Raw genomic sequence first — 25,530 nt, 5'->3', positions numbered from 1 at the left:
TAGTAAATAATAATATTTTCTTTTTAAGAAAGTTGTGAATTTGACTCAAACTGCGTAAGTTATATCTGTGCAATACAATATAAACATGCGTTATATGAGGGCGCTGAAATATAAATTTTATAATTATAAAATATGTTTATAAATACATTATATAATATATGAAGTAGAAATTGTAATTAATTAAAATAAATACAAATGTGAAATATTTTTTAATATATCATATGAAAAAATATTTTTTTAAATGTTGTAATAAAAATGTATACAAAAGATGCCCTCTATTTTCATTTCGTAGAATTGAGTAAAATATAATTTACTGTACACTGATTGGTTATTTTCTTATTTTTATAATATAATATTATTATGATTTATTACATAATATTATTTAATAGATTTGCATTTATTTATTTATATATATAATTTTAATTTAAATTAATATGTTACATAAACATTTCTTATAATTTATTATTTATTTTAAAATTATTTTCATGAAAACTCAATAATAGTGCTTTACAAAAAAACCTATAAATACATTTTTAAAATTTTTAATATTAATAAAAATAAAGAACTTCGTTAATAAATTAAAAATTTATTTAATTTAAATTGAAAAAAATGAAAGATATGATTTCTAAATATTATAAATATTAGAAATTACTCAATAATAAAATTGCAAAATTCAAATTTTTTATTTTATAATTTAATGTAATTACTTTTATAATATGAATTATATAACAAACAAATATATAAAAGAATAATAAAATCTTAATTATGGATATTAAAAACATTTAATATAGTATTTTATGAGTATAGATACAAGTTCATTCAATAGATATATACTTATATATAACATATAAGTTACTAATAATTATTGACTTTATTGATATAAATTTGAAATTGTAACATTTATATTAAATATATTTCATATTTACATAATAATGACAGTTAGTAGTCAGGAAGGTATATATATATATATTTTATTAATAATATATTTTTCTTAAAATTCAAAAGTTTTTAAATATTTTGAAAACATTAATGTGGTTGTGTTAATTATTTTCAAATACTTATAACAAAATGATATTATTTATAATATATTTATAATATGTAATAATAGAATTTTATCATAGGATTTAAATATATCATACAAAAACAAGAACAACAAAAAATATGTTTTGGATCAGGATGTCCTCGAGATATATTTTCAAAAAAATATATGAATCCATTTATGAGATATCATACATTAGAAGATTATCCAAATATAGCACCAAATTCATATAATGTCCTAGAATCATTTAAAGCAATTAAAACGAAAGTATAGATTAATTGTTAAAAAATATTAATTATAAAATTTAATATCATAAAATAAATTTATATTGTACATATATTTTTTTTACTTTGTTTCAGCCTTGTTCTCATAGTATTAGTAAAAAAGGTTACAGCGGAATTGCTAGATTTAGTAAAAAAATTATGTTTAAAGATAGTTATCCATCACCATCACATTATGATACTTATGTATTTCCTAAATTAATACATAAATCCAAGTATCCATTTGACTCTAATAGTAAAAGACAAACATTTTTTAGTAATACAATGCCAGGGTATAAAATTAATTAATTATTGTTGCAATATTTATATAATATTAATTTAGTTTGTATAAATTAAAAATTTATAAAATATTTATAAATTTATAAAATTTATAATTTATAAAATTTATATATAGTCCAGGAATGTATGCTAATATGAAAAAAAAAGTTAACATGGTACAGCATAGTTTTGGAGGTAAAGTCAAAATGAAACTTGGAGTGGAGCTTAAATGTTGTAATCGAAATACAGACTCTTGCAAAATATGTGGAAAAAAACCAATTGGTGATTATTGGCATTTTAAAAATGAAATATTTTTATGTAGATCATGTATGGATAAAGAATATGAAAAAGAAATAAAATTCAAAAGAAAGGAATTAAAAAAATTTCATGTAAGTATTTATTGTAAAAAATCATAATTATAATTATATATAAATGTATATAAATTTTTATTTTTTTTTATTTATTTACATATTTATTTTAGAAAATACGTGATTGTTCGATTATGCATCAACATGAAACTACAACTGCAAAAATATGGTTGATACATCCTGCAAGAGCTGAACAATGGATACGTAAAGAAGCTTATCTTTCTATTTATTTCAATGAATAGATTGATATATATTATATAATTATATAATTTTTATAATTATAATTATATAATAATAAAATATTACAAATAAAATATTATTTTAAAAACTTAGCAAAATGAATGAGATTTATTTTTAATATTTATTTTTCTCATGTTTTTTATAAGAAAATATTAAAATTTATTATCATTATCTGATATATTTTTTTTCTTTCAAAAGTTCTAATAGATATTACAATTTATTTAATTTATTAATACAAATCTCTTTTATTTGCATACAAAGATCATATAAAAAATAATTAAATTATATATATTTTTCATATTTTAAACAATTTATTAATATTAATAATAAATTTTATATAATGTGCATTATGTACTATATATTATTATGTATATATATAATAATTTCATATAAATATTACTTTTTCACGGATTACGTATTATTTTATTAATGTATTTTATTAATGAACTAAATATTTTAAGTATTATAATAGATGCGCGCATACACGCACGCATGCACACGCACATACACATATACACACACAAATTATGCAAATTATCAATTAGTAATCAAAATTTATATGTATATTATAAAAGAATAAACTACATTTAAAATTTAAACAATTTACTTAAATAAATATATTAAAACGCATATAAGATTTTTTAATGCTTATATAGAATAAGAAAAATATCTTAAGATATTTATAGATTTTTTTTTTACTGTTATAATTATGGATATAAACAAATTTATATTAGTTATAAACATAAATACTTGTTTATAAATGAAGAATTTCATTTTCTTGTTGTGTAATTAATAATTTTTTATTATCTTCTATAGGATTACCACCATCAGGAGCTTGTCTTGGAAGCGCTAAATCAGATGTTTCAAAAGATATAGAATCACTATTTTCAACTATTTCTGAATCAATTGATTTTACTATTGAATTTGCAATCGATATGGTTGTAGTTGATTCTGTACTATTATTTGCCAATTGGTCATTGTAATTTGTATCATGAAAACCAATAAAATCAGTACTATTAATATTTTCCGATATCCCAGATGGTGTTGTTCTAAAATGATCAGTATTTTGCATAGATATATTAGTTCCTCTTAAATCATGTATTTTATTTAATTTGTTATTTTCTGATGTATTAAATTCTTTGCTATATCGATTATCTAATTGTTCAATAGTTTCTTCTTCCAATGATGTATGCGGGCAATATAAATCAGGCATTAAATGTTGATATAAAGGTAAATTACAAATATTATTTAAATCCATATGACGAATATTTGAAGTTATAAGATATGTTGTTAATTCGTCGCATTTGGATGTATTGCTACTTTCCTCAGCAATTAGTTCTTCACGAATTACTGTTGATATTTTATTAGCAATTTGTGAATCTTGATCATATATATCAACTTCTCTGGACATAGAATTTGTTACTGGATTTACTGAATTTTGTATATTATCCATTTTTGTATGTGATGTAAATATTTTAAGTTCTTGATTAGTATCTTGTAAACAACTATTATTTGGTAAATTTGTTAATACATTAGTAATATCTTTCTCCATTGGCATAACCTTAGTTAAATAAGATTGTGCAGGAAATTGTGAAGAGAGTTTATCAAGTAAATAATTTATATGTGCTTTAGTTCCTTGTTTTGGATAGTCAATAAAAGTATCGTCTAATGTTTTAATATTTTGTATTAAATGTTCATTTTGTGGTTGTATTTCAGAATTATCATTTAATAAATTTCGTTTATCGTAAGAATTCAATATTTTAGAAGAATTATGTTTTATTATTTCGCAACTAACTGAATTATCACAACTGACATAAGTTTTTGATAAGAAATTTTGAATATTAAATTTTGTTGTATCATTTGATATATTTTCATTTTCATTTTTTTTAGTATTTCTATTTAAACATATTTTATTATTATAATCCATTGCAGCAATAGATATTACTGGATCGATAATTTTATGATCGTTATTTCCATTATCGCTGGTTAATTCATTTAATTCAAATTCATTTTCCAAGTCATCTTCGAAAGCTGTACTTGTGATATCATGTAATCGTGATTTTAGACGTTTTGTGATTTCATCTAATTCAGTTAACTTTTGTCTATAAAAAATATGAATATCGAACTTATAATTATATAAAAATATTTTTATTTATAAAATTATAAAATGAAAAAATATAATTAAATTAACTTACTTTAAGGATAAAGATAAAAATGACATAGATACATCTTCACAATCAATATGAGTATTTGAGTCATTTGATTGATTTTCATTATGTAATAATTTTTCTTCTTTTTGTACAACTGTTGATAAAGTATAATTAGTATTATTTCGTTCAATATCACGAGAATACATTTCATGAGCATATAATGGAATCTTATTTAATTGCGTCATGGAATATGTTGGTAATCGAGTTATCGATTTTCCAAATAATGATAAATTATCTAATGGTGTTATACATACCTAAAATATAAATAATTAAATAAAAGATAAAATAAAAAATAAAATAAAAAATAAAATAAAATAAAAATAAATAATATATAAATGAAATATATAATACTTTAATTTGTCCATTGCATTTTCCAGTAAAATCCATTATATGAAACCAACCAGACACTGTTGGAAAACCATTTTTTAAAATAGAAAGATCAATAGCAGAAAATCCGAGAACAACATCATTTTCCAAATTTATTTGCATGCTGATATCTGTATCTAATATCCGCCAAATTTTTAAAATAAATCTCTTTTTATCCTGAAAAAAAATATTTAAAATTAATTAAAAAAAAAGAAATTTTATTTACAAATCCAGAAAATTACATACATATAAAAGTAATTCTGTTGGTAATTGTGTATCACATTTCCAATTCCATTTCGGATTACAACTATATGGAAAAACATTAGTAATCATGTATGAGTTTAAATGATTTTCATGATTAGATTGATTGACCTGAAAGGATACATATGTACTAGGATCAATAGTTCCATCAATTTTTTCTATTTTTGGTAAATGTAATGCACATTCAATTTCCACAATAGCTCTAAACATTGTTTGATTATATGTAGAATTTGTTGATTCGTTTTCTGCTTGAATTATAGTTGATAATTCAAATGTTGTATTACTATGATTACTATTTGATTGTTGATTTATTTCTTCATTGTATTCAGCACCAACTCCAACACTTCTATATATTTCTGTTGGTAAATAAAAATTGTGCTTAACACTATTATTATCACTATCATCAAAACTATTATTAGAGTTCATTTCATTCAAATATATTCGTTCTTTATTTGTTTGTATTTTTTCTTTCAAATCTATGTCAGTTTGTGTTGCTTGGTCTATATTATTTTTATTAACATTTGAAACTCGCGTTAAATAATCAACTGTATGTAAAATCGAATGTTCTGAATTTGAAATGTTTTTTTGTAATTTTCCATTAAATTTTAATTCTTTAATAATGGAAATATCTGTCTGACATTCTCGATTTTCCGAATTTGGAAAATATAATTCTTTTTCAATTGTATTAGTAGCATATATTTCAGAATTATTTTGAAAAATTTCCTCTTTATTTAATTGTGTTTTATATATGCTATGTTGCAAATCTTGTGTTTGTTTCTTAAGATCAAAAAATTTATTTAAATTCATTTTTTGAGATATTCCAAAAGATTGCAAATTTCTTGACATTTTTAATAATGCAATTTGTTCAGCAGTTCCAAGAGCTACCAATGCAAGTAATTGACCACAAGATTGACCAGAAACAGGATCTATAATTGGGATCCATCCATCTACACTTATTACTGGATACTAAAATAATAAATTTTACAAAATTATAAAGCTAGAAGATTAGAATTAAAAATTAAAAAAAATTATATTAATTTTAAATGATATACTTTAGATAATATCAAATAAGATAATACTCGTGGATCTCTATATGCAACATATAATTGATGTACAGATAATTTTGTCAATCCTAATAAATTATCAATATTATTATTTCTAGAATAAACTTCAATGATTATATAATTATCTTTAATACGTTCCAATAAATCATTATTATAAATGAGAGGAATTAACTAGAATAAAAATATAAACAATATTAATATTATTAATATTATTAAATATATATACATAAATTAACAAATCCATAAAATATTTACTTGACAAAATTGATATGATGGATTTTTGGTATTGTTACAGATTTGACTTTTAGTTTTATCTTCTTTCCAAAATGCTCTACATATTAAATATGTATTTAACTCTGACAAATCTAATCCTTCAAATACATATATTAAACCATGAAGTAAAACCTATATAATGATTATTTTATTATTAGAAATAATCAATTTATATGTATTTATAATATAACTCATATTTTTATACCTTGTCTGGATCTGTATTTTTATAATTTTTTGTATCCATTTTTTTATCATCTATTATTTCTGTTGTAAATTGTGATACATTCTTTACAACTGAAGAACTTTCTGTAGTTAAGGCTCCATCTAAAACTGATAATATTTCATTATCTGTTTTAGATTGATTTTCTATAATACTTTTACTACTTTTATTTTTAGATTCGTGTAATAATTGTTGTGGATCCAAAATAGGAATGTTTTCTTTAGTAGAAATTATATTATCTGAAAAGATATAAGTGATTTAGGATAATTTTTAGGATAATTTATTTTTTACTTCACATATGCTTACCAATATATTGTCTTTCACAATGATTAGAATCCAAACCTAATTCTATAATTGTATATAATTTTCCTGTTTTTATTTCTTTATTAACTATAATTAGATGTTGTGCAGATTTTAAGTTTTCACTTTTTACAGTATTATTAACATTAATAGTACTATTTCCTAATTCAATTAATAACTTTTTGTTAAGATGACGAAAAAATATTTTAAATTTTATAAACAGTTCTCTATAACATTTTAAATTTGATATTTTATATATATTGCTATGGTTAAAATAGATCACTATAAATATATAATAATTAGCTATAAAAATTATATAAAATTACAAATATTGCCTATTTAATATAAACTTACCTTGATTTGCTTGTTTTTTGGAACATATTCTCATAGTTTTTTTTTTTTTTTCAAATTCATTAATATGATCAAATATTATATCATATTGAACAAAATATGTTGCAGATAAAAAAGCATCATCTTTATCTATAAATAAATATTTACTTTGTAAAACAATATTATATTTTTAAATTATATTTTTAATTTAAATTCTTATTTATATATATATTTTTCAAATTTACATACGTGATATTGAAGAAGATTTTACACGTCTATAACCTGCAGGACTTAAAGTAAATGATTCTATATTAATTTGAATATAACTAATAAAATCAAAAAGTTTAGTATCTGAAATAGAAAATAATTTTTATTAAATTAATAAAAATTAAAATATATTAATTATTACTCTTAACAATTAATTAACCTTTTGAATTAATATACAATTTTTTATCTGAAAATGTGTCTTTCATTAAAGAATTCATTCTTGTAGAAGATATATTATTTATTGTACTTTTATTATCATATTTAGAAGTTTTTAGACTACTAGATGTAAGATCTATCAAACTTGAATTTAAAGATGTTGATATATGTGTTTTGCTTTCATTAGATAACATCATATCTTTATTCAAAAAGCATTCATGTAATTTTACTTCATCATCTATAGAAATATTAGTTTGTAATTCATTTAATGATAATTCATTTATTGAATTATCATTAAAAATTAACTCATCTTCATCGCAAGTTTTTTTATATAAAGCTCCTCTGAGTTGTTGAGCCTTTGTAACAATCTGAGCAATTATTTTATCTGTTATATCATTTTTTAATTTATTGATAGGTTCTTGAAATTCTGTTCTTCTTAATTTTAAAATAGATTTATAAGTATTATTTTCTTCTGTTATTTCTTTTTTATTACATTCATTAATTATTGTATTATCTTGATTTTTAAAACTATTACTATTAGTTGAGATTAAAATATTATGATCAGCTTGTTTTTTCTCATATTTGTGTGTCTTTAATTGCATATTAAAATATTTTGTCATATATTTTAATTTCATAGAAATATGAATTTCTCCTATTTTAGTTCCATAATTAGTTATTATTGGTACATATTTAAAATATGATTTATATTTAAGAATCTGTAATAAATCTGTGATTTGTGAAGTTCCAATAATTTTATTGGTCTCTTTATTAACAATTATTATTTCTATAGGTTCACAATTCTTAATATATTCTTCAAAAAGATTTATATTTGTACGAATAGCATAAATTTCAGTTGTTTCTTGTTGTGATTTTATAACATCTTTTGTAACATCTATTGATCTATAAAAAAATATATATTTTAAAATATATATAATAAAAAATGAAATTAAAGATAACTAAATAATTTAATCTATATTATAGAAAAAATTTATATAAACTAAAAAATAATACATAAATTAAATTGAAATAAAAAATTTATTTAAGGATTTAAAAATTATGGATTTAAAAGTTATTATTAATGTAATTTAAATCTTTTTAGTTATTTTATTTAACAAAATATAAATTCTTTATCTTACCTAAATTCAGTTCTATCAATTTCTCCCCACCAAGTTAAAAATATTTTGATTTCACTAAAACTTCTTTTTGACCATATAATTTCATCTATAACAAGTTTTAAATAACCATGAATTTTGCCTTCAACTAATGGTGGTAAAGATTTTTGAAATTTCATTTTCGTACCCATTTATTTTCTATATGCATTATTATGTTATACATTTATTTACATTTATCATCGGTTTAGGTTAGGTTTAATATTAATAAAATATACAAACATAATTAAAAATTATTAATTTGAATTTTTCATCATGAATGTTATATTAAAAAATTAAATATTAGAATTGATTTTTATTATTATATCTTCAATTGTTGATTATAAAATTAACATAGAAAATAATTCACATTTAATCTTAATTTAAAAAAATATTTGCTGCCATCTGTTCAAAAGAAATAAAATGATGGAACTATTTTTTCTGCGTATTTATGATTCCTTTATATTTAAATAAAATATATAATATAATAAATATTAGATTTCAAACAATCACTTGCATAGTAATTTGATATTAAAGCATTATTTATATATTTATATACATATATAAGATAGTTATATATAAAAGATAGTTATTTAAATTAATATAATATAATAACCTATAAACTTATTTATTAAAAATCTTGATAATATGAGTACATTGCTAGTATTTGAAAAATATATAAAATATCAGAATATATTTAATATAAAATTTATTAAAAACAATTTATTCTTAGCAAATTATTCAAAATATTATTTTTTTCATATGTCATATAATTTTTCAACCTTGAATAATAAAAAATCAAAAAATCTTTATCATCATTTATATTCAAAAATATTAGCTTGTGGTCCTATTACAGTTGCTGATTATATGAAAGAGGTTTTAACTCATCCAATTATAGGATATTATATGAATAAAGATGTTTTTGGAAAACAAGGTGATTTTATAACATCACCAGAAATTTCACAATTATTTGGAGAAGTATGTAAGTTTAATTTTTTAAAAATTTATATGAATTATATTACTTTAATATATAGTTTTTGTTTTAATTATTTATTTTAATTTAAATTAGATGTTAGCTGTTTGGATGAAATATGAGTGGCAAAAAATTTCAAAAGATTCTTTACAAATTGTTGAATTAGGTCCAGGTAGAGGAACTTTAATTAAAGATATATTGCGGGTATGATTTTTGTATTAAATATATATTAAAATAAATTATTTTATAAATTTATCTTTATTGTATGTATTACATAGGTATTTAAACAGTTTAAATCTCTAAATGATATATCAATACATTTGGTAGAAGTTAGTCCAATATTATCCCAGATTCAGGCAAAGAATTTATGTAAAACAATTATAGAATATGATCAAAAAAAAAAAAAATCTAAAAATAATTCTACCAGTTACTATAAAGAAGGTACTACAGAAGATGGAATAAAATTATATTGGTATCATTCTATTAAGGATGTACCTAAGAAATTTAGTATATTTTTAGCACATGAATTTTTTGATGCATTACCAATTCATAAATTTCAGGTATATTAATTAAATTATAATGAAAAATTTAAGTATAATTTATTAATATGTTATGTATATAATAAATAATATATATAATATATAATAAATAATATATATAATATATAATAAATAATATATATAATATATAATAAATAATATATATAATATATAATAAATAATATATATTATTTACATCTAGAAAATTGACAATGAATGGAGAGAAGTTTTAATTGATATAATTCAAGGATGTAACGAAGAAAAGTTTCGTTATGTATTATCAAATACACCAACTCCTGCTACCTTGTTTATATCGGTAATATTACTTATATTTTTTTCAAGAGAATAAAATAATATATAAAATAATATTTAATAAATATTTTGCAGAATGATGAGAAAAGAGAACATATTGAAATTAGTCCAGAAAGTTTGATAATAGTGGATTATTTAGCAGATTTTTTATGGGAATGTGGTGGATTTGCTTTAATTTGTGATTATGGTCATAATGGTGATAAAACTGATACTTTTCGTGGGTTTTCTCAACATAAAGTACATGATCCATTATTACGTCCAGGTACTGCTGATTTAACAGCAGATGTAGATTTTGCAGCTATTAAAAAAATTGCAGAAAAAGATAATAGATTAATAACATTTGGACCAATGAATCAATCAAATTTTTTACAAAATCTTGGAATTAATGTAAGATTGCAAATGCTCTTACAAAATGCTTCAAAAGAAGAAAGAAAATCATTAGAATCTGGATATCATATGATAATGGATAAAAATAAAATGGGAATTCGTTTTAAAGTTTTATCACTATTTCCCTCCATTTTGAAAGAATATTTTAAAAAGATACCAATAGCAGGTTTTTTTTAAACATAAATAATAAAATAATACATTAAACGAATTATTGTGATATATAATATATAATATATTGTGATATTATATAAATATATTATAAAATTGTTTATAATATTTAAAATTAAATTATGCAAATAACATTTTATTAATTTAAAATGAGATTTTTCTAAGATTAAAATAAATTTATGATTATGATAAAAAAAAATTATTCAATATATTAATATTCCATATGTCTGAATAGTTAATTTTAATTAAATTTAATCTTAGATTTATTAAGCAAAACACTATTCTACAATTTTTAAAATTATTTTAATTATTATTTATAATTGTTATGAATAGATATAATTGTTATGATAGAAACTAACATAATTGAGTGTTTCCATATTTATACATAAGTTATTTGTTGTATAATTGATAATATTGCAATCTAATTTTTAAACGATATTGATAATAATAACTAATGACTAATTTTTTACTATCCAAATACTATAATAATAATAAAAAATTAGATCGAATTTGCTATGTAATAAGAATATGTATTTATTTCTATATATAATTTCATAATTAATTATAATTTTTTATTTCATATTCATATTTTTTCCATATTTTTGAAAATTTTAATACTTTTTCATGTTGCTGATCAACATTTTCTTTTTTTGGTTTCCGCCATATATTATGTTTTAAATCTAACATTCCGCCTATAATTTCCTACGAAAAATAAAATATTTGATATTAAAAAAATTATCGTTTATCTATATTTAAAATTATTATATTTAAAAAAATATTTAAAAAAAAAAATTACTTCTGCAAAATTCTTTGAAAACATGTGTTCATCTTCAATAACATGAGCATATCCTTTATTTGTTTCAAATTCTACCATAAAATATGACAGACCATTTGGAATAGCTTGACGTATATCTTTATGTTCAAGATTGATTATTTTTTTGTTCATTGACCATTCTGTTTCACATTCTAATAAAGCTTTCTACAAAAAATATTATGCTTAATAATTCAATAATTCAAATATATTGTTATTTATGTATATGTTATATATATATTTACTTTAAAATATATTGGTGCTAATTCACCAATTTCTTTTGGTATTGGAACACATTCCAATCGCATATGTGAAAATTTGTAAGAACTTTTGTATATTTCATAGAACACTGGATATTGATTTTGATCCATAAACATCTTGTATAAAACTCTTTTAAATAACTGAAAATAAAACAATTATAAGAAAAAAAATTATTAAAAATTAAAATTATATCAAACGGCAATATCTGAAAAATGTTTTACCTTTAATTTTTCCCAAATATTTTCATCTAATTGTAATTGACAAGCAATATGTTGTAAAGGTGTTATTATACAATGTCCAATAGTCAAAGAAGTATATCGAGGAAGGCTCAAACAAATTTCAGAATCCATTGCAATAATCATATGTTTCAACATATATTTTGAATCAATACACCAATGACAATTATCCAAACTTTTTGATAAATGTTCATGTTCCTTAATAGCAATTAAACGATCTTTCTCATTCTGTTTTTTATCTGTCTTAATATATGTAATATGTTCTTCAAATATCTCATCCATATCTAAACCCTAATATAAATTATCTTATATATATATTATATATTAAATTATCTTATATATTATTTTATAAAATATTAAAATAAATTTTGTGATATACCTTACAAGCAGCCTTCATAAATGTTGCATCATCTTCATTTGTAGATCTTCCTTTTTCTTTCTGGAACTAAAAAAATAATAACTCTATCAAGATTTAATATTATTAGTTGTAAATTTTATTTCATTTCAATATTCAGTATTTCATTTATTTTATTTTAATAAGTCTATTAATTTAATTATTATTAATTTAATAATTATTAATTATTATTTATATATATTTTATTTTATAGAACTTACTAATTTTTGTAATGAATATTTGTCATCATCAAAATAATGTCTCACTTTCTTTCCAAAAACATGTGTCTCTGCATTTTTTCGTTTCATATTTTGCAAAGATTCTATAGATTGAATTCTGGGTTCTAATGGTCTTATAATACCTATTATATAATTTATTTATATAATTTAATTATTTTAGTTATTTATTTAATTTATTATTTTTAATTTTATTACATACCTTTTGCATCAGTTTGTGTTAGAATTATATCTGGAATTTTTTCTATATTACATATTTGTGTATTTTGTATTTCTCTAGCTTTTTGTAATTGCATTTTTAATTCATCAGCAAGTTTCTAAAAAGATATATCATTTCTATAATTTTTTAATATATTTTGCATATTTAATATAAAAATCTAATATATAATGTACAACGTATAACGTACAATATTACCCATTATTTCAGCTTTAACAATTTTTGCTCCTAGCTTATTCATTTCTGCTTCTGTCAAAGGTTTTGTTTCTATATTTGTATCATCATTACAAGTATTTGTATCATCATCATTCTTTAATATAAAATTATTTGAATTAAATTCTTTTTCACTATTATTTGATATTTTACATTTTAAATTTCTTTCAACAAAACAGTTTATTTTGTTTGAATGATTAAAATAATCATCATTTATTGGTATTTTATATTTTTGTTTTTGATTATTTTCATATTTTGAAGTAATATTATCATTTTTATATTGATCATTTTTATTTGAATTTTGTATAGAATTTGAAAATTGTCTATTTTCACATTTTTCAATATTATTATATTGATTTTCAAATTTAGATGTATTTTTTATTGGCGATTTTTTTGATTCAGATATCATTGATTCTATCATTTCTAAAGGCTATATAAATTATTATATTATAATTTGTATATTTTAAAATCAATTTTATTTAATTGATTTATACTTACACCCCATCTTTCTGCTACAATGTCTTTTAAATTCTTATTTTGAGTTTCTGCTTGTTCCTTTGCTCGTTGAAGACCTTTTTTTAACCAATTTATATCTATTTTTGGTTGTGGATTTGTTGAATTTTTTTCAGGGAGACCATTACCTCCATTTTTCCAATATGGATTTAATTCTTTCTTATTTTGATTCAACTTATTCATATCAGATTTATCAATATTTTTATCAGAATTAGAAAATTCTTTTTTTTTCTCGCTAAATACACATGGAAGTATACCTTTTATGTTCATCCAATCCTCTCTTTTAGAAAATTCCTCTTTTTTTGATGTAATAGATACATTTTGTTCGTTGAATGAGAACTCACATATTGGTTTTTCTACCCATTCCTGTTCTTCTTCACTCTATATAATTTATTAACAAAAATAGAATTAAAATGTGATACAAAAAATAAGTAAATAAGTACACAATAATATTTAATATTTACACTATTAGAATCAGATTCTTTAGATTTCTTTTTATGCCTTTTTTCTTTTTTTTTTGATTTTTTTCTCTCATATTTAGATTTGTTTTTATATTTTTTATGTTTCATTATTTGTTAAATATTAATATATACAAATATATAAAAAATTTAGAAGCTAAAACTTTCGTGTTTGCTAAGCAATAAACGTCATGTTTTCTATACACCTATCAGAATTGCCTGAAAAATAGCGAATATGGTTGCATAGAGACTATTTTTACATTCAATGCATGTACTCTATATATACATATACATATATATATATATAAACTTATAATGTTTTAATTTGAAAAAGTAATAATTATAAATATAATTGTAATATAATATATATTAAAAATATTAAAAATTTCATTGATTTTCATGATAAATATTTCTAAAATATAAAATTTATTATAAAATATTTAATCACTGAAATAATTCATTTTATTAAGTAAAATTTATAACTTATACATGTAATAAAAAAATAGATATCGATGATATAAATATAATTCTGAACATTAATGTATGAATTTTTTTTATGCAAATAGTACTAAACTATACATAATTTAACCAATCAATAGAGATTACATACTTAGTTACCGCGTAGATTTTGCCGCGAAAACGTTACATTCATTGTTTATAAAATAGTAATTAGTTAAATATTTATTGATAATTTTAACATTGTAAGTTAAAAGTGATTTTTAATTGTTTCGATTATTTTTTTTATTATAATATTATAGCATAAAATATTTCATATCAAAAAATATTATACAAAATATTTTTTGATACCTTAATATTTTTTAATATTAATTTACTTATTAATTAAATTTGTAAAATAAAAGCATGTACAAGAATATAGAACAAGAATTAATTTCTTTTATTTAAGTATTTATTAATATCATTAAATATTTGGTAATATTAAGACAAATATAAATAAAACAAATTCAAATTATTAGAACTATTTAAATTTCATATTTATTTGTTATCAAATTTTATTGTCAAATGAAAAATATTGTAAATTTATTTATTGTAAAAGAATTATATCCTATAATCTTTATGATTATATTTTGTATTTATATTTGTTTTATATTTGTTTTAGATATAATATTTTTTAATTTTAAATAAATTTATAAATAATGATTGAATCTGATCAAAGTGATAAAGAACAACAGGATGAAATGTCACCTTTAGCAGTTTCTAATAATTCTGTAGATGTAAATGAACATGGAAAAAAAAGGTTACGAGAAGAAATTTCAGAAAATCAAATATTAAATGTACCGTCTAAAAAATTATGTATATCTATTGATGAAACAAAATCTGATAAATATGACATTGAAAATATTTCAGCATTACATACTGAAGAAATAAAAGATAATATAAAGGATATAAAAAATATTGATAGTAACAAAGATAAAATGTTAGAAGAAAGTACAAGTGAAATAACAAAAGATTCGTATGTTGAAACATCTAATATTAAAAATAATGAAATATCAATTAATAATGAAACTGAAATTAAAAAAGAAAAAGAACCTAATATTTCACTAGATATAAAACAGCAGGTAATAAATTATTTAATTTAATTAATTTAATAATTAAATATTATTTAATTTCAATTTATGTAACTATATATATATTTATATTTATATATATATATTATTAATTAATAGAATATATATCTATAATTATTTAAGATTTTTTAAGATAATATATTATTATATATTATCTTATATATTATATATATATATAATTATTTAAGATATATTTCTTTTTTTATGGCAAAGGAAAATGTACATATAGAAGAAACCATGATAAATCTCAAAGAAAATATAGAAAATGTTACAATAGAAGAAACAATGGAAATGCTTGATAAGGAAGATAATGTTAAGCCAAAAAGAAAAAATAGAAAGTTTAAAATTGAAGATGCTGAGGTTGTAGAAGGTTTGGAACTTTCTGTAGAATGTGCTAGTGATAAAGGATCTTCAAGTTCTTCTGAAAGTGAAGATAGAAATAAAAGGCAACTTATGCCCAAAACTATAATTATCAAAGCAAAACCTAATGATTCAGAACTTGAAATTAGTTCTTCTGAAGAAGAAAATAAATTAGATTCACAGAATATATCTAAACTAAAATTTAAGAAAACTGTAAAAGGGAAAAAAAGAAATAGAACATCTTTTAGTGCAATAAAAAATACTGATTCTGAAGAAAATAATGATGATAATTCAGATGAAGATTATAGTCCAAAAACTAAAAAGAAACTTAGAAAATCTACAAAATCATCTACAGAATCAAAAAAAGAATATAATAAAGCAAAAAAAGGAATGAAAAGATCAATTGAAAATTTAGATGGTGAAGATGAAAATTCTAATATAACAGAAGAGCTAAAATCAGAAGAAAGTATATCTGATATAAAATCAGGAAAAAGCAAAAGTGAAAATGAAAGCGAAGACAGTGAAAATACTTCTAGTGATGGAAAAAGAAAGAAAAATATAGTAAGTTTCATTAAAATATACTCTGTATATTAAATTTTTTATATATTTTTAAATTGATATTTCTATATTTTTTTAGAAAGCTGAAGATGACAAAAGAATACAAATGTTAAAAAAATACATTAGAATTGCTGGAATACATGTAAAATCTTATAATGATCTTTGGGGTAATTGTAAATCAAATACTGCAAAAATAAGATGTCTCAAAGAATTATTGACAAAAAATGGAATTATTGGCAGACCAACTGTAGAGAAATGTAAAAAAGCTAAAAAAAGAAATGAAAGACTTAAAGATGTTGCTGAATTAAATACAAGCAATATTATTTCAGAAGGTTTGTAATTTTATAAACTTATCAAATATTATAAATATTTTAATGAGAAAAATTTTAGGACGTATCACACGTGCTCAAAGAAATAAAGATCCTAATAAAGAATCAATGAAAGTATCTGAAACACCTACAAAACATCGCGAAACACGTAATACATTTAAAAGAGTTTTAACTGTTATTGACAGTGATTCAGAATGAAATGTGAATGATTGGAGTTTACTTTGGGGAACAATTAATGTTTTATCTATTTTTGTATCTATTGATTTTTGAGAAAGAATCCTAGAATATTAGTTTTAATTAGAATCTCGTGATATTAAAAGTTATTAAAATTATTGTATATTTAAACATAATATTCAATGTTAATTTAATAGTTGTTCTTTATATTTAAATTATATTTAGATTCTTATATTTATAAAGTAAAGTTAATAAAATTAGAATAACCTTTAAATATTATAATAAATCTAATGTAAAAATAATTAATTATTTAATTATATTGAATTAATTTCAAATAAACATCTGTTTCTTGTTAATAGATGATATACTTCACATATTTCATCTTATAATTTTTGGTATTAAAATTGACTATTATTTTTGGATTTTATTAAATCTATACTATAAAAATAGATAAAAAAAATTAATGCTTCTCTAAAATAAATTTAATCATATATTTTTGATTTGTTTACTTACCTTATTATGGTAAGTATATTGTATTTATTTTATGTATATTAAAAAAATATTAGTAATTAATGAAATAGGATAAGATAAATAATAAGATGTAAAATTACAATATTTTAATCTATTTTGAAATACAGTAAAAAAAACATTTATATAAAAATTATATTATATATAAAATTATATTATTTAGATATATATCATCATAATTATAATTATAATATTATAATTATACATATATAATTCTTATGTATATAAAAATAATAAATAATTCTAATTTTATATATATAAGAATTATTTATTATAATATAAAAATCTATTTTATAATTGATTTAATATTTTAAGTTATTTAATAATTTTTTTTAGATATTTTTGATTATGATTTTTTTTTAAAATTACTTTCTTTTTATACAAGTATATAAAATATAATCAAAATCAAAATAATAGAACATTCTTTGTTATCTTATTAAAAATATTTAGTTTTTAAATAAATGTAACATTTATAGAGTTTTAAATATTATTTCTGAATTAAATTTAAATAAAAATAAACATTAAAATAAGTAATATAATTTTTAAATATAATTTATTTATTTAAAATTTTATTAAAAATTGATAGATTATAATTGACATAATACTTTAAAATATTTTTTGATTACATATCTTTTTCTTACAAATAATTTAAATATATATTAAAAATATATTTTAATAATTTCGTAATAAAAATATATATAGATATCGTAAATATAATATAATGTAATTTTTTAAAAAATATTATTGATTTTCAATAATAAAATATTTTATCACAAAAAGAGATTGAAATTAAATAATAAAATAAAAATAAAATAAAAATTGAAATTTATATTATTTTTTTAAGATTTAAAATATAAATGTATAAATGTAAGTATACAACGAATATTTATTTAAAAAACGAATATATATTTTTTATTAAATATATTTATTTTAGATATGATTGTATCAGTATATATTTGTTTTTTATTAATATTTTACTGACAACATTTATAAAAAATTTAAACTTTGTAATTAAATATATTTTATAACAATTAAAAAAAAAAAGACAAAAAATAAAAAATATAAGAAAAATAATAAAAAAATTATTAAAAATAGAATAATACAAATACTATTTTATTATTATTAATTTGCTATTTAATTTGTGAATGTAAAAAATTAGAAATGCATTCCTTACTACAAAATATTTTTTTCTCTTTAACTGCAAATTTGCTACTTAATAAATTTTTATTGCATATGTAACAGCAAAAACAAGCTTCTGTTGCATGAAAATTTAAATCCTTAACAGCAACGCCTTTTTGATCAGCAGCAATTATCTTCTTACATAAGTTACATGTTTTTGCATATGTTTTTTGATAACACAAAAGGCATAGTGGACGATCATTCTCTGTAATATACTGTTTTCCAGCTAATGGAACATCACAGTCCCAACAACAGAAATGTTTTACATGATAATTATGACCTTCTGCAACAGTGTATTCTCGTACAAAAATAAGCTGTAAGATATAAGAATTATTTTAAATTATTAATAAAAGGAAAAAAAAATTAATGCATAGAAAATATTAAATAATAAATTGCAATATTTTAAAATTTTGATTCATATTATACTTACTTCGTCGCAAGCAAAACATCTAGGAATTTCTAATAGTGTTGCTAAATCTCTACCACAATATAATTTATTTTTGTAATAAAAATATACTAAATCTACCAGCAATTCATTACACATATTACATACGAAACATCCTGGGTGCCATATTGCATTTTTAGCTTTTTCTGTAATTACAGCAACATCACCAACATGAATTTCTTCTTTACATTTATGACATTTTTGTAATTTAGAATTTATTGTTAATTGATCCATGACATTTTTAAGATGTTCTGCATTTATAAGATCTTCTGATTGTTTTGGTATAGAAATAGTTTCATACGGAAAAATTTGCTTTTCCAGTTTTTCAGAATGAATAATGGTGGAAGGTGTTGTAAAGCTATTTAGTGTTGCTTGATAATTATTAATATTAGAAGTCTGTAATTGTGATGATGAAGTTGACGAAAGAAATTGATTTTCCATCATTTTCGAAGACGTTAATAATTTATTTTCTTTTGAATTCTCTACATTAAATGTTTCTGTAGAATCATAAGTATTCTTTTCTATATTTTGAAATTTTTCTTTTGATGGAATTAACATTTCAGGATTTATAGTAGCTATTTCTTTATTAGTATCAGTTTCTTTATTAATATTTATGGGAAAATTTTTATTTTGCGAATTATTTGAATCTAAATTTTTTGCAAAATTGGGAATATTGATTTGTTTTTGATTTTCTTGATTACTATATTTATTTGTGAGTTTTTCACGTATATACATTAAACTTTTCTCATCTAATGTACTTTTAATTACATCAGTTGTATGTACACTAGATGGTAATAAAGCATCTACTAATAAAGTTTCAACATCAATATTATCATTGATTGATTTCGAATTTAATAGAGAAGTAGATGGATTTTTGAACATATCTTTATATGCTTCTTTATAACATTCAGATGAATTCGAAGGTAATGTTATTTTAGAATTTACATTTGTAACTACCGTATCATTTAAATTCAGGTTTTCAATTGTTACATTTTTTATATTTTGATTATTACTATTACTTTCATTATCATTGCTGGTTATGTTATATTTCTCAAAAATTTGATTACTTTTAATATTACTTGGTGTTTCTAGAGCACAAAATTCATGGACATTTATATTTTCATGTATATTCTTTTTATATGAACATTTTGGAGCAAAACTACTTGGTGTACGTAATTGTACAAAGCTTGGTGATAAATTAAGTTTGTTTTGTGGATTAAAACGTTGCATATCAGTAGCATTCACAGGTGTTACTAATGATCCATCATATGGACGAGCGCTTAATATCTATAGCATAAATATAAATATATTTACACAAAAAAATAAAATAAAAAAATTAATCTTATATATTAATTAATAAACTTATTATAGATATATTAATTAATAAACTTATTATATAAACTTATTAATTAATAAAGATTAATAAACTTATTATAGAAAGTAACTTATTTTTATAAACATAAATATAAATATATTTACACATATAAAACAATTCTTATATCAATAAAATTAAATTTGTTATAAAAAATAATTTACCTTTGTTACTATTCCTTGTCCTACATATCTTTTTATATTTTCTAAATATTTTTCAAACTGTTTTTTTTCTTGATCACTTAATTTATCACAACTTTTATAATCTATATCATGAAGAGGTAATTGCTTTTGCAATAATTGTCTTCTTAGAGCTGCACCAGTTGATCCTTTAATAGGTAACTTATCTATAGGTAAAGCTCTCATATAATCTACAGCAAGTTCTTTTGTTGTATTTGGTGGTATCCATTCAAATGCTTCTTCTACATATTTCTTTCCATCATTTATATGTAATACTAGAAAAAATTTAATACTAATTCTTTAATATATATAATTTTTTAAATAAATAAATAAATATATATATATATATATATATATATGATTTTTAATAATATTTACATATTGATTTCTTTTTATATTTTTTTGAAGTTCCAAATAACAAATCAAATTGTGGGAAATCATCATCATCAACATCATGATCATCTTTATTGCATTTACAGTTTTTACAAATTTTTCTCCAAAAATGTAAATCTAAACCTGGACATGCCATTTTACAAAGAACACAAGGTGCTCCAGCTCCAGCTTCATGTGCCAATCGAGGCTATATAAAATAATTATAATAATTTAAAAATTCTCTCTTAAACAATTTATTAAATTAATTTAATATAATACAATTAATGTAATTAAATAATTTTATTCATTAACTTTCAAAGAATTATAAATTTTTATATTTAATATGTAATAATTGTTATAATATATTCAAATGTAATTTATTAAAATTTAATATAAAAATAGTTATATTTTTTTGTAACAATCATAATAAATATAATAAATGATAAATATGATAAATTGCAATAAAAAATTGTTTTGAAAAAAATATTCTTTTTTAGTATTAGTATTTAGAAATTATTTTCAATTTTTACCTTTCTTTTCCGATTTTCTAATTCTAGCAACCATTTCGGACGATCATTTATATCCGTATTATTCATTTTTAATTAATTTTTTTTATTTTATTATAAATATAAAAATAAATATTAAAGAAATTAGTATTTCTCGAAGACATTTGACACTTGCACAAATGTGTGACTCATCACTATGATCCAGCAAAGTGCTTATGTTTCTCCCCCTCTACATACTATACTTGATGCTAAGACTTACGCATACTGAAATATTCTTTCAAAAAACTTTCACATACACATACCATATACTAATATATATAAGCTACTTTCATGACTCATATACATACTATATTATATATTATTTATCATATATTTATCAATATTTTCATAATGATATATCAAATACTTTCCTATTTGTAAAATAAATAAAAGAAAAAAATAATTTCAATAGAATATATTCAAATAGATTTCTTTAATATATGATATTTTTGGTTATATATTTCTTCTTTTAATTTTCATAGAAAAATTTAATTAAACAAAAAAATAATTAAAATATATTTGAAAAAAAATAATTTATTTTATTTTAAATATTATATTATTAAATTTATATAATATTATTTATATAATAAATATAAAATTTATATAATATAATATTAAATTTTATATTAGTAAATGAAATATATATGATATAAATATTTTAAATGTTCTATTGTTTGTTTTATATATATAATAAACATTCTTATAAAATAAATAAAAAAAACTTATTTAAACATAGTATTAATATATAGTATATATTGTTTACCTTTTTTTTATTTATTGATAACATTTTCTATATATAAATATACAAAATATATCATTAATAATATTTTTTGTAATTATTTATTTATTTAAATTAAATTTTTTAGTCAATTCCAAAAGCAGCATCAAATTCTTCTTGAGAAATCTGAAATAATTATTCACTTAGAAATATATACAAATATTTAGTGTAAATAAATTTTTATTTTGAAAATTATATTAATATTACCTTCTTTTTTTTTAATTTCTTAATTAATGCTATATCTTTTGCTAGATCTTCAATATCTTGTTCATTTATCTTTCTTTTTTGTTTTTTTGCTGAGTTTACTAACATTTTTTGTTTTAGTTTTTTTTCTTTTCTTCTTTTACGATTTTCTTGTCTTTCTAGTTTCTTCTTTTTAGCTTCAGACCATGGTTCTGTTTGTTTGCGTTTATTCTTATGTATTTTAGGCCATATTCCAGTGTCTCGAAAAATTTTTAACTTTTCTAAGCGACTTTTTTCTTTTTGTTTGTCTGAATATGCAATGGAATTGATATCAACATGTTCTTCTCCAAAACTTGATATATCTTTTCCTTTAAGTTCTGGCATACGAGGCATTCGCAACAAACCAAAACTCATTGCAAGCTTTCCTAAATCAATATCTTTTAATCTTAATATTAAATTACACTCATGTTTATTATATGCTTGGATATATGATACAAATGCTCTATTAGCCTTATCAAAAAGAAATCGATCTTGCTTTTGTAAATCTCTCATACATTTTAAACATTTTTCATATGAAATTATGGATGATTCCAAAACTATTTGTTGTATTTCTACTTTTTGATTTCTTTTAATAAAATCTACATATGCATCTTCTGTTTCTAAGAGGAATAATAATGCATTTCCTTCATTACCTATCCTAGCAGTTCTACCACATCTAGAGAAAATATAATTATTAATTATAACAAAATTATAATAAAATCTAAATTTACTTTTACCTATGAATAAAATTACTAGCTGAACAAGGAGGATCATATTGTAATACCCAATCCATTTCTAAAATATCAATACCACGAGCCATTACATCTGTGCAAATTAAAATACCATTTTTGATGTTTCGGAATTCATTAAATATTTTATATCGCTTATTTTTCATTTTACCATGAATTGCAAATACTTGTACAGATGGCAACATTCTAAAATAGAAATATTATAAGATTATAAGATTTATTTTAATAAAATATGTTCAAATGATTAATAATGTTTAAATAACTTACGCTCGTACAATATGATTAAAATAATCAACACATGCACAAGTAGATAAAAAAATCATATATTTTAAATTAGTTCCTTTATGCTGAATAAAATCTATCATTGTAGAAAATTTGTATTCAGTATTTACAATAACAAAATTATTTTTTAAATTTGATGGTGTAGAAATATTTGGTTTTTCTTTAACAGTTATCAAAGATGGATTTCTAAGTCCAGCTCTTATTAATTGTTGTAATTCTTTTGTTTGAGTTGCAGAAAATAAACCTGTTCTTCTAAGACGTGGTAAATAAAGTAAAATTGTATCTAATGCTGTAGAAAAACCTAGATCTAATAATCTATCAGCTTCATCTAAGATCAGTATTTCCTATAAATAATATTGTTATAAATTTTTTAATAAAATTATTTTAAAAATATTTAATGTTTAAAAAATTATATTTTAATTACCAAAGATTTTACATATCCTGCTAAGTTTATTATTTTACAATTAGATAATATATCTTCTAATCTACCAGGTGTAGCTACAATAATATTTGCTCCTGCTTTAAGTCTGTCTGCATCTTCTGCAATTGTTGTACCACCGACAAGTAATATTTGTTTTAAATTTGGTATATTATTTAAAAACTTCTGTAAAACTTCATTTATTTGTATAGCTAATTCTCTTGTAGGACTAATTATTATTCCTCCAATTTCTGTAGGTTTCCACTTCTCTTTTCTTTTCTATTTTGAATTTAAAAAATATTACATATATAATTATAATGAAATATTATATATATTAAAATAATATATATAACTACTTTCTTATAATAAATGAATATTTATTAAAAAAAATATTTGTAATATATAAATTTCATACCTGTAATATTTCTAATAATGGAACTAAAAAAGCAATTGTTTTTCCACTCCCTGTTACTGCTTCTGCTGCAACATCTTTGCCTTTTAATAATAATGGTATAGAAGCTGCCTATATATAATTAGAAAAATTATATTAATATTTAAATTTAAGTTAATTTAAATATCATTTTATTAAAAAGAATATAAATTTAAAATTTTTCATATATTTATTTTTTGTTAGAATTTTTTACCTGTACAGGTGTCATATAAGTAAATTTTAATTCTTCGATAGTTTTAAGTACAGAATCACTTAAAGGCAATTCTCTCCAATTTTGTGTTTTCATTATAAATTATAAAATTTTCTTAAATTAAGAAATTAAAAGAAATATAATTCTATTTTATTCTTAATATTAAATATTTATTTTTAAGTAATTTTGATTTATAGGTTATGTTGAATATATCGTTACTGATATAGTTCATGAATGAGATAATACATAGGTTATCTTAATTTCATTATACATTTTTAGTATATTATTTACATATATGAATTATATGAATTTTT

At 19.7% G+C, this 25,530-nt stretch overlaps 7 protein-coding genes across 16 annotated transcripts; 3 read left to right on the top strand and 4 right to left on the bottom strand.

Annotated features, from left to right (window-relative positions):
- The first annotated feature begins 555 nt into the window (after positions 1 to 555).
- LOC114578240 (uncharacterized) lies at positions 556 to 2,284 on the top strand. The gene is made up of 5 exons (XM_062071670.1): positions 556 to 954; positions 1,122 to 1,306; positions 1,399 to 1,592; positions 1,715 to 1,967; positions 2,060 to 2,284. The coding sequence occupies exons 1-5, from the start codon at positions 933 to 935 to the stop codon at positions 2,186 to 2,188; spliced, it is 783 nt and encodes a 260-aa protein (XP_061927654.1). The 5' UTR covers positions 556 to 932; the 3' UTR covers positions 2,189 to 2,284.
- LOC108002785 (C2 domain-containing protein 3) lies at positions 1,952 to 9,342 on the bottom strand. 3 transcript variants are annotated; one of them, XM_062071650.1, is made up of 13 exons: positions 8,933 to 9,342; positions 8,770 to 8,854; positions 7,638 to 8,533; positions 7,460 to 7,561; positions 7,235 to 7,360; positions 6,887 to 7,162; positions 6,566 to 6,819; positions 6,343 to 6,492; positions 6,076 to 6,258; positions 5,009 to 5,989; positions 4,748 to 4,939; positions 4,382 to 4,650; positions 1,952 to 4,288 (listed from the first exon to the last, which is right to left on the bottom strand). In XM_062071650.1, the coding sequence occupies exons 1-13, from the start codon at positions 8,934 to 8,936 to the stop codon at positions 2,941 to 2,943; spliced, it is 4,866 nt and encodes a 1,621-aa protein (XP_061927634.1). In that variant the 5' UTR covers positions 8,937 to 9,342; the 3' UTR covers positions 1,952 to 2,940. The 3 variants fall into 3 exon arrangements, with proteins under 3 accessions (XP_061927634.1, XP_028525012.2, XP_061927635.1); XM_028669211.2 differs by having other exon boundaries at positions 8,770 to 9,314; XM_062071651.1 differs by having other exon boundaries at positions 6,887 to 7,042; positions 8,770 to 9,200.
- LOC108002791 (protein arginine methyltransferase NDUFAF7 homolog, mitochondrial) lies at positions 8,771 to 11,359 on the top strand. 5 transcript variants are annotated; one of them, XM_062071664.1, is made up of 6 exons: positions 8,771 to 8,902; positions 9,638 to 9,759; positions 9,851 to 9,958; positions 10,033 to 10,314; positions 10,496 to 10,609; positions 10,681 to 11,359. In XM_062071664.1, exons 2-6 carry the CDS (start codon positions 9,649 to 9,651, stop codon positions 11,167 to 11,169), a joined length of 1,104 nt encoding a protein of 367 aa, XP_061927648.1. In that variant the 5' UTR covers positions 8,771 to 8,902; positions 9,638 to 9,648; the 3' UTR covers positions 11,170 to 11,359. The 5 variants fall into 5 exon arrangements, with proteins under 5 accessions (XP_061927648.1, XP_061927647.1, XP_061927650.1 ...); XM_062071663.1 differs by having other exon boundaries at positions 8,822 to 9,226; XM_062071666.1 differs by having other exon boundaries at positions 8,886 to 8,902; positions 9,638 to 9,763.
- Positions 11,360 to 11,669: 310 nt separating this feature from the next.
- Positions 11,670 to 15,064, bottom strand: LOC108002788 (CWF19-like protein 2). Its single transcript, XM_017064650.3, has 10 exons — positions 14,506 to 15,064; positions 14,027 to 14,422; positions 13,506 to 13,958; positions 13,301 to 13,415; positions 13,084 to 13,223; positions 12,848 to 12,913; positions 12,454 to 12,759; positions 12,217 to 12,372; positions 11,957 to 12,139; positions 11,670 to 11,862 (listed from the first exon to the last, which is right to left on the bottom strand). The coding sequence occupies exons 1-10, from the start codon at positions 14,608 to 14,610 to the stop codon at positions 11,719 to 11,721; spliced, it is 2,064 nt and encodes a 687-aa protein (XP_016920139.2). The 5' UTR covers positions 14,611 to 15,064; the 3' UTR covers positions 11,670 to 11,718.
- LOC108002790 (uncharacterized) lies at positions 15,063 to 18,519 on the top strand. Of its 3 annotated transcripts, XM_062071660.1 has the most exons (6): positions 15,117 to 15,200; positions 15,617 to 15,791; positions 15,865 to 16,076; positions 16,299 to 17,006; positions 17,083 to 17,335; positions 17,394 to 18,519. In XM_062071660.1, exons 3-6 carry the CDS (start codon positions 15,933 to 15,935, stop codon positions 17,528 to 17,530), a joined length of 1,242 nt encoding a protein of 413 aa, XP_061927644.1. In that variant the 5' UTR covers positions 15,117 to 15,200; positions 15,617 to 15,791; positions 15,865 to 15,932; the 3' UTR covers positions 17,531 to 18,519. The 3 variants fall into 3 exon arrangements, with proteins under 3 accessions (XP_016920141.1, XP_061927643.1, XP_061927644.1); XM_017064652.3 differs by having other exon boundaries at positions 15,063 to 15,200; positions 15,617 to 16,076; XM_062071659.1 differs by lacking the exon at positions 15,617 to 15,791 and having other exon boundaries at positions 15,103 to 15,200.
- On the bottom strand, positions 18,109 to 23,029 carry LOC108002706 (testin). 2 transcript variants are annotated; one of them, XM_062071656.1, is made up of 5 exons: positions 22,890 to 23,029; positions 21,588 to 21,789; positions 21,195 to 21,484; positions 19,644 to 20,945; positions 18,109 to 19,527 (listed from the first exon to the last, which is right to left on the bottom strand). In XM_062071656.1, exons 1-5 carry the CDS (start codon positions 22,911 to 22,913, stop codon positions 19,165 to 19,167), a joined length of 2,181 nt encoding a protein of 726 aa, XP_061927640.1. In that variant the 5' UTR covers positions 22,914 to 23,029; the 3' UTR covers positions 18,109 to 19,164. The 2 variants fall into 2 exon arrangements, with proteins under 2 accessions (XP_061927640.1, XP_016920009.2); XM_017064520.3 differs by lacking the exon at positions 22,890 to 23,029 and adding an exon at positions 22,112 to 22,466.
- Positions 22,880 to 25,367, bottom strand: LOC108002789 (probable ATP-dependent RNA helicase DDX55 homolog). The gene is made up of 7 exons (XM_017064651.3): positions 25,220 to 25,367; positions 24,991 to 25,098; positions 24,582 to 24,854; positions 24,143 to 24,501; positions 23,864 to 24,061; positions 23,112 to 23,802; positions 22,880 to 23,030 (listed from the first exon to the last, which is right to left on the bottom strand). The coding sequence occupies exons 1-7, from the start codon at positions 25,310 to 25,312 to the stop codon at positions 22,989 to 22,991; spliced, it is 1,764 nt and encodes a 587-aa protein (XP_016920140.1). The 5' UTR covers positions 25,313 to 25,367; the 3' UTR covers positions 22,880 to 22,988.
- Between the last annotated feature and the right edge of the window lie 163 nt (positions 25,368 to 25,530).

This window comes from Apis cerana, linkage group LG2 (assembly GCF_029169275.1).
Source record: "Apis cerana isolate GH-2021 linkage group LG2, AcerK_1.0, whole genome shotgun sequence".
Classification (NCBI taxonomy): domain Eukaryota; kingdom Metazoa; phylum Arthropoda; class Insecta; order Hymenoptera; family Apidae; genus Apis; species Apis cerana.
This window is presented reverse-complemented; position numbering and strand designations above follow the sequence as displayed.